General features: G+C 42.3%; 1 protein-coding gene across 1 annotated transcript in view; it reads right to left on the bottom strand.

The window, feature by feature from the left end:
• Positions 1-2,000: 2,000 nt before the first annotated feature.
• lgr4 (leucine-rich repeat containing G protein-coupled receptor 4) overlaps positions 2,001-9,393 on the bottom strand; it is an 88,839-nt gene continuing 81,446 nt past the window's right edge. Inside the window, exons 17-18 of the mRNA XM_062030854.1 lie at positions 8,162-8,215; positions 2,001-8,084 (exon numbers count right to left, since the gene is read on the bottom strand). Of these exons, the coding sequence (XP_061886838.1) occupies positions 6,676-8,084; positions 8,162-8,215 (1,463 nt within the window). The 3' untranslated portion in view covers positions 2,001-6,675. The remainder of the gene's footprint in view (positions 8,085-8,161; positions 8,216-9,393) is intronic.

The raw sequence follows: 9,393 nt of genomic DNA, 5'->3' as shown, positions 1-9,393 counted from the left end.
CTTTTTTTTTTTTTTTAGACCGCAGATCTTTTACACGCACCAAGTGGATGCCGGTCCAAGGTTCCGAAAGGGGGCGAGCGGCCCGCCGGGACGCGCCTGCCGGCCGAAGGGCTGCAGCCCGGCCGTCAGTCGCGGAGCCCGCCGTGCCACGCGCGCCAAGGGGGCGGGCCGAAACCCGGCCCCGAGGCCCTGAGACTTCTGCTTTGTTTCCCCAAACCGCGCGTCACCGCCGGGCCCGCACCACCGTCGGGCTGCAGCCCGAGCGTCGGTGGCGGAACCCGTCATGTGCCGCGCGCGCCAAGCGGAGCGGGGGGGTCAAGCGGGCCGAAACCCGCAGGCCACCCCCTCACCACGAGGCCCTGAGACTTCTGCGTTTGACCCCTACGCGCGGCCCGTCGGGACGCGCCCGCCGTCAAGCCACGAGGGCCAGCCGTCGGGTCGCGGAGCCCGCCGTGCCACGCGCGCCAAGGGGCGGGCCGAAACCAGCGGGGGGTTTCGGGCACCCAACTCGCCTCCCTCCCACGGAGGGAGGAGGGGGGTTTAATGTGAACATTACTGTGCAATCACATATTTAGAGTTTTTACTCAATTCAAGTTTAAAAGTTAAAGTTTAATATTTGTTTTCACTGCATGTTACTTCTCCTTAAACAAAGTGTTGTTTTTGATTTATAGATTTTTGCACTTTATTTTATTGTATTTCAATTTAATTATATTTTAAAAATATTTCAGTTGAGTGGATGATAGAAAATTGCTATTGTTTTTTTCTTTGAAGTAAATTTAGCCCACTTTTGCTAAAATAGAAAATATAGGCTACTGATGGTGCCTTGAATACCGGTTTCTTTCATTTAATGTTCATGTTATGGGGATTTTTATATAAAGGAAATTTGTCTTTTGTGTCTGTTGAAAATTAAAGATTACTGACAGAGCCATAAGAAAATATTGCTTTATTTATCTGATCATATTGGAATATATTTGTTAGGTTTTCAGTAGGTTCAATTAGGTTCACTAGACTATATGCGTCATTTAAAAATTTTCCAATGAACATTCGAACAGTCCGGCCCTCGGCTTGTAGCTAAATTTTTTATTTGGCCCTCCGTCCATTTGACTTTGACACCCCTGCACTAGATTATGCAGTTAAAAAAATGGTATTGTTATTTTTATTGTATTCATGCATGAGCATAACAATGTTAAAAAATAAATAAAACAAATGTGTACGTAATGATAAAAAGCTTAAATGTTTTAACTAATAATTACAAATTATAGTCACCTATAAAACATAGCTGACATCTGTTTTTAGCATTTAAAATATCAATATGACCACCGCATACTTTGACTTTTGAGTTTGCGGCTCTGGGTGGAAAACGTTTGGACACCCCTGAACTAAAGTATCGATATTATGATTGGAGGATCAATATTACAGAATAAAACAATCTGGTGTCGGCGGTTCGATATTTTAGTATATCCACACATCACTAATCATCATCAAGTTCGCTGAAACACCATAGAGGGTGTTGAAACTGTCTACAGAAAGAAACATCAGGAGCTGGCAGGGTGGTGCACCAAGAACAACCTGGGGCTGAACACCACACAGACCAAGGAGACATAGAAGGGAACATGCTCCACTTGTAGTAAATGTAGAATGTCTGGAGAGAGTGACCTTTAAGTTCCTGGGAACTTACATCTTGAAGGGCCTCACATGGACTGTCAACACTAGTCAAAAAGGCCCAGGAGAGACTCCACTTCCTCGGCGTGCTGCGGAGGAACCAACTTAAAGAGAAACTGCAGGTATAGTAGTGCTGATGTACTGTGCAACTGTGAGGTTTGCTGCCTCCTCTGATGCAGGCAGGAAGGCCCTGCAGAGGGTGACCAGGACAACGGAGAAGATTATCGTCCGGCCTACCCAGAGGACTTTATAAATCATTTAAATCTACTGTCCCCAAAAGATTAATTAATCCTTTAAGATTCACTCATTCATGAAGTGTGATGAAAATCCTTCTGAAAAATCACAGAAACGTTTGGGTTCGTCCAGATTTATTCACATTTTTTCTACATGAGCAGATAAAACAGCCCGGGAAGATCTCAGATGTAAAAAAAAAAAAAAAAAAAAAAAAGTAAAAAATATTAACAAAAATGAACTTGTCTTGCATTAATTTAGCATACTTTTAGTGAAAAATCAGCACAACCCATGGTGTTAAAATGGTAAAAATAATTATCCAAAATGGTCGATGACTTATGGACAATTGGTTTTTGGTATTTTACGGTCATGCTTTTCAAACTTGCTCAGCTTTTACACACAAGTGCTCGTCAGTCCCTTAAAGATGTGTACTAAATGTCATGAGTTTTATTATTTCACAGTAAAACTTTGGGATTTAATTACAGTGCGCAGAACAGGAAAATCAGCACACGCAACACAGCTTGGTGTGCATGTTTTGTCCAATTTAGACCCTTTTGTGTACATTCAGTTACACCATGGACTATCCTAACTTTTTCACAAAACTAAAAACAAAAAAAATCACAGTTTACATAACATATTCCTCCCATAATTAGCACAAACATCAATGACGACAACAAAAGGAACGAAGTCAAGGATGTCTTTTAAAGGACTGCTGCTAATTACTACAACTGAGGAGGTAGCTTCCTAAAGTAGCATCCCAGTTGTGGTTATTCAAATAATTTACACATGAATACCAAAATTAACAAGCTAGCTACAGAAATTTACATTTTCATGACTTGGGATAAGAAATATGTCAAACAATCAAAGGACATGTTGGCAAGCTACAGTAGGAAAGGGATCCATATGGGCCCCATTCCTGGGTGGATCTCGCGTCATTTTGCAATGCGGCCTGCTGTAAATGATGGAAAGTGCCACTTTACCTAGCAACTGACACTGTGGTCAAAGTTGGAATTGCCACAAAACACATTTTAAAATATTCCAACACTACTGCCATCTCAATTTGTCACGTTTCATGTGTCAGATAAACCGTGACGAATGGGGCCATTTTAAATCCCCTTCCTATTGTACACAAGGCGCACATTAAGGTCACAATATTATCGTGGTGCTGGAGACAACATTTTGTGGGTTAGATTCCGGATGCGTGCAATAACCTCAGCCAAGCTCAGAGGGAACTTGTGCACTCGTGGGACATGAGATCCACATGAGTGTGCACTCAATTGGAACACTTTAGAAACGCCTACACAGTGGAAATGACAAGGATCAGATTTGAAGGGCCTTATTTCAGTGTTTTCCATACATTCACTTATAAATTTGGACTGCTACGAAAAGTTTTGGCACTACGTGTTGGCCCTTGCTCATAAAACACCACACACCTGGCTCGTCACTGTCACCTGGGCCGATAGTGACTAAATCAATAATTGGAACGATAAGTGAAAATGAACTCAATAACTACTGCTATTGATCATTGTTCGTGTGTGTTTTCTTCGCCTCTCGGAGGATACAAGAGGGTTCACTCTGTGCAATGCTCTCAGCACCTGAGCGATTTTATTCAATAGACTTAAATGAACCGAGTGAACCCTCTTGTCAATCAACCACAATCTTTGTCTGTGTGGGTGGAGGAGGCGCGACCGATGGCTCACACACAGAGACAGAAAGCCTTGATGGTCACGACTCGTTAGTGAGAAGCACCGTAAAGTAATGAGGAAAAAAGATGACTGCAAAGCAAAAGTCCGGTGTGGGAATATTTTGGCTTTGAATGAACGAGCATGTATGCCAAATTTGCTGGAAAGTGACGGCAACAAACAAAATACTCTTGGGGGAAAAAAACGCACTTCACGTCAAGTGCAGTTTTTGTTACCAGCGATTGAGAGTCCTTTTTTGTTTGTTTACATATATAGGATAATTAAAAGTTATTGGCCTTCCAATTACAATGATTTAAAAACAACTAATGAGAATTCAAAGTTGTTTGATTTGCAAAGGAGTAGTTGCATTATTTAAAAAAATATGATTACGTTAGTGCTTAATTTGGTCTCAAAATAATGCTGCCAATATATATAATTTATCAACAATATATCATCCAGCTAAATGTGTTATGGGTTGAGGCATACTTCTTCTCAACAATGGCCAGGTGCCACTTTTCACTATACACACACACACTGCTGGCTTGAAAAATGACAAAAGGCAGCAACAGAAGATATCTCATTTGTAGTTTTAAACATTTGTTCTGCTTTTTGTGTTTTTAAAGTCATTATTTGCAAATGCATCATCAGCAATTATGCAAATTCTGACGACAACAGACTGCAGGGCTGTGAAAAAAAGCTAATACAGTGGTACCTCCATTTACCAGTGCCTCGGCTCACACATTTTTGAGGGATTTGAGCTGTCCCTTAGAGAAATTGTTATGCTTCAGGTTACGAGCCTCCCCACAACTAGTTAGTTAAGTTGCAAGCTTGATAGATAATAGATAGCAAAACATAACTTAGTATTTCCAACAATGGGGACGAAGTGAGTGAGTGTGAAGGACTGAAAAGAAGTAGATAATTTCAGTGAATTAAAGAAATAAATCATTGAAAAACATGACAGAGCGTTTGTGAAGCCCTGCCAGTCTGTACCATACGCCAGCCAAGCACGTTGTAATGTCTAAACGTCAGACATGTACCCATGAAAATATGTATACGTTGCTGATGTGTTTGACAGAGAAACACTTCAAAGAAGATACTATAGAAGACAACTCTCCAAAAATAAATGCTGTACATTATTGTTACAGTTCTTCATAAAAAGTACTGTAGTTTGTATTAAATTATATATTGTTTATCATTAGCTAGAAGTAAATGTATCATATTTTATGATATATGTTCAAATTGTGGTGTATTTTAGGGCCCCAGAACAGAATCATTTATTTTCAATGGGTTACATTTCTCAGGGTTTCTGCAGGTATCAGCACATCTATTTAATACTTTTTAATGCCTTTTTTTAATGCCACTTAAAACAAAATGTAATGCCCAAGTCCGACTGCACATAGTTATTATATATAGTCAAAAGCTTATAACTGCATGTATAGACAACATTGTAAGCATGTTTGAAAAGTATACATTAACTGTTACTCTGTATTGAATTAGAATTGGCTCACAAGACTGTTTAATCCAAGATTCTATTTTTCTGTAGTGATAGTTGCCAGTTATGGTGGTGTCATGGCAAGTTGCTTTGTTGGTTACGCCAAATAAACGTGGCATCGTCAACTGCTGCCTGCCTTGAATTAATTAACCAATACAGTAGTATGTGTGATTTGATCCGTTTGAATTTGTTTTATTGCCTCTAGACATCAATTTAATAATTTTTAATGCCATTTAAGTAAAAAAAAACTAACATTTAATGACTTTTAATGACCCACGGACACCCTGTTTGACATGCAGGTATTTTTGGTAACAAGCCGCTCTTCACTGTAAGTAAAACTGTGCTGCTGTGCGTAAATTGTTTTGCTTGGAGAAGCGCAAGTAAAATGTAAATTGCTGAATGAAAGTGTGCTTAATGTGAAATCTTACGTATTCGTAGCCTCTTCCTGCTCAGCCATTGATAGGAATATAATGGCAAATGTTATATTTGTCATACAGGTATCAAATTTGTTATTTTTCACTAAAAACGTCAACTATTGTACAATGTATTTCCAATTAGTTTGTTTTAGTATTGTACATAACATGCATCAAATACAATTTGATCTAAAAAATAAAATTGTTAGACATGAATGAAAATGGTGAAAACATTTTTTGGAAGGTGTTGAGGCTTAAAATAAAACTCAGCCTAGAGCAGCCCTGTAACCAATTAAACTCGTAAGCCGTGGAACCACTGTATTTGATGACAAATATTCAACTCAATGTGTCGCCAAACTGTAATTACCGTAAAAAGTAGCTTTCCTTTCTAAAGACAAAATGTTTACAAAATGTTTTTTTTAAGTGCAAAGCGGAGTTAAAAATTACATGTTCATAGAAGCGCATATTGCTCAGGGGAACAATGGCACCTTGTCCTACTTAAAAGAAACCTGACCCTGGCAACAGAACATTGCATCCCCACTTGAAACCATCTTATTTCCTAATAGGCAAATAATTAGGGGAAAAATGAAACTATATTTACATGTACCAGTTCATGTACTGTAGGGAACAGTCTGACAGTGTATATTAATGAAAAAGCTCATATTTCAAACCTCCATCCAAACATGGCTGCCGTTCAAACAATAAATAACACCGGCACACTCATGACGAAACACCAGTGATGTCGGATCACATTCTTAGTCTTGGCGACTTAACACAAGCGTTTGGTAGAAATAGCGTTAGACCACAGTCACAAAGACCATACATTTCCCTGTGGGAGGTGAACACCACCTGACTCATACATTCAAACTCTACAATGATTACATTTGCTACATTTATGTAAAAAAAATATATACCCAGGTATAAAATTAACAGTTGCTGTAGAGGAGATTTAAACATTTGACAGGCTTAGAATAATTCAAACTACATGAAAAAGCGTACAAAAAGTGAAGGAGGCATTAGGGCCTATCCAAGGCATAGGGCAGGCACACCAGGCAACACCATTTTCTCCTCCACATGATTTAAGTTCCCTTTAAATGAGTCTGTTCACACGGTCAAAACCAACCTAAGTGCTTGCTGTAATCTTTCACCAGGGTCGTTGGCACATTCCTTCCGTTTCTGTACTCTTAAGGCGGTGCTAGTCTTTGCCTGGAGGTATACTGTACGAGTAGTGTACCAGAGGGAGGCCTCTGCTCTGACAGAAGCAGGCTCTGCCGCACGCCTGAACTTGGTCGGAGCTGTCAGAAACAAACGAGTCCCCCTCATCGGCGTACTCGGACTGAGCGGACGGCGTCACGCTATCTGCCCAGAATCCCTCAGCACGCTGGCAGGGGCCCGCTCCCGTCGGCAGGGTGGGACAGCTGCGAGACTTCACCAAGTGTCTGCAGGCCGTGGGGGACGAGGTGCAAGAGCAGGTCTTGGCATGCAAAGCCGCCTCGCACTTTTCACACGCAACCGTCTCTCCACAGAGCTGAGAGTAAACGCCACAGCCGAAGCCTAAATGAGCCGAGGAGCCGCAATCCGTGAGCTCCGACCCCGCGGCATCGTTGTCTCTGTGACTTTCGCTGCCAGATTTCGCCTCCCTGGCCAAACGTCCGCAGCTGCGCAGCCGTAGCCAGTCCTCCCTGAAGGCCGGACTGAAGAGAACGTAGAGAACCGGGTTGACGCATGCGGGCAGAGGGAAGAAAATGAGAATGACCGACTTTGCGATCTCCGGGCTGCCGGCGGTAGATCCTGTCAAGAGGGGTGCGAAGGAGAAAGCGGCCACGGGACAGAAGAAGATGCAGTTGGTGAAAATGAGCCACGCGACATGACGCAGAGCACCTGTCTGCTCTGGGTCGACCAGTTGTACCCTGCCAAGGTGGCAGTACAGCTCGGTGTATACGGCCGCCGTGAACAAGTAAGCCAATGCGTTGAGGAGGACCAGGACTACAGTGACGCTCAAGGCTGGACTCTCAGCCCCGGCGAAGGGCAGGCAAAGTGGGGAGGCAGAATGGTCGCTGAAGGTCAGGAGAGGCAGGCACGCTGCAGTCGCAGCAAGTAACCCAAGCAGTCCTGCAGCGAGGACAAAGTGTCGATCTCCTCTCCAACACCCTCTCCGGCTGAGGCCGCTTCTTCTGGGTGACATCATCACCTTCCCGAGTATATTCCGCACGGCCACGCTACGCTCCACTGCGGCCAGGGAGAGCAGAAAAACAGCCCATTCTGATGAGAAGACAGCCAGGGCGCCGGTGAACTGGCACCCAGGCCCCATTTCCCACCACACGCCGAAGGCGGCGAAGGTTCCCCACGTGGCGACGTCCAACACCGTCAATACACCCACGTACAGGCCTGTCAGCAGGTTAGCCAGGGCCAGAAGCCCCATCAGAAACCTGGCCGGTGGGATGGATGAGGCCTGCCAGTGGGTGTGGCCTAAGGTGCAGCGTGAGGGGAGGAATGTGGCAACCAGCACCAGACTGTTAAAGACCAGCGACACCAGGCAGATGAACCAGACTGTCAGGCGAATCATCCAGCTGCCTAGAAGGTGCTCGCAAGGCTTAAAAGCTCCTGAACAGGCAACAAAGTAAAACAAAGTGATCAAAATGGCGTGTAAACGTTAATGAGGGAACATGTGAAATTCTTACCAGGTGAAGGAGAGCAATGCATAATCATTGAAATTCTTTCTACTTCGTCGCCACCTGAAGAATGAACAAGAAAGGCTGCACTTTTAATCACAATTACGATTTTGGCTGCCACGGTAAAATGAGGATGATATTCGAACATTTAAAAAGCAGGCTCCGCAGCATATCTAATCAAGCACTTTCCGTCGCATAGAAGGGCTAAAGCAGCTCATACTGAAGCCTGGTGAAGCGGCCAACGACCACGACAGGTTATGTGTATTGGAACAGAGCTCTATAACCACGCACACCGGCATTAACACACTTTTTCCAGGCTGTTGCATGCAGCTGGTCGCCTTGTTTCATTTCCGTAGAATCTGCAGGTGAAAATCTAAAACATTTAACATCATGCAAATGTTTGTTTAAACCAGCAACTAGATTTACAAGGTGAAACTAATACAGTGCATCAGGAAAGTAATCACAGCTCTTTCAACATTTTGTTATGTTGCAGCCTTATTCCAAAATGGAATAAATCCATGTTTGTCCTCAAAATTCTTTATACAATACCCCATAATCATAATGTAAAAAGTTGTTTTCAGTTTTTGCAAATGTATTAAAAAAATATAAAAAAATAATCACAGCCTTTGCTCAATGTTTGGATAGGAAGTGTTGGTATTCATCCAGGATGTCACTGTACATTGCTGCATTCATCTTAGTCTAGTCAGGGAGGTGACCAAGAACCCGATGGTCACCCAATATCAGAGCTACAGCATTCCTCTGTGGAGAGAGGAGAACTTTGCAAAAGTACAACCATCTCTGCAGCTATCCACCAATCAGGCCTGCATGGTAGATTGGACAGACGGAAGCCATTTCTTAGTAAAAAAGTTTGCCAAAATGCACCTGAAAAACTCTTAGATAGATAAATAGATAGTACTTTATTGATTCCTTCAGGAGAGTTCCCTCAGGAACATTAAAATTCCAGCAGCAGTGTACAAAATTGAGATCGAATTTAAAAAATAAAAAGTAAATAATGGGGGTATAAATGGAAACAAAATAGAAAAATATTACAATAGAATAAAAATAAAAAGCAACAATGAGAATACAAATATAACTGTAAAATAAGAATATAACAAGAGAAACTAGGCAGTAGTGACCATGTTATGAAAAAAAAAAAAGATAATGAGAAACAAAATTCTCTGGTCTGATGAGACTAAGATTGAACTCTTTGGCGTGCATGCCAGGTGTCATGTTTGGAGGAA

This window comes from Entelurus aequoreus, linkage group LG02 (assembly GCF_033978785.1).
Source record: "Entelurus aequoreus isolate RoL-2023_Sb linkage group LG02, RoL_Eaeq_v1.1, whole genome shotgun sequence".
In the NCBI taxonomy this organism is placed as follows: domain Eukaryota; kingdom Metazoa; phylum Chordata; class Actinopteri; order Syngnathiformes; family Syngnathidae; genus Entelurus; species Entelurus aequoreus.
This window is presented reverse-complemented; position numbering and strand designations above follow the sequence as displayed.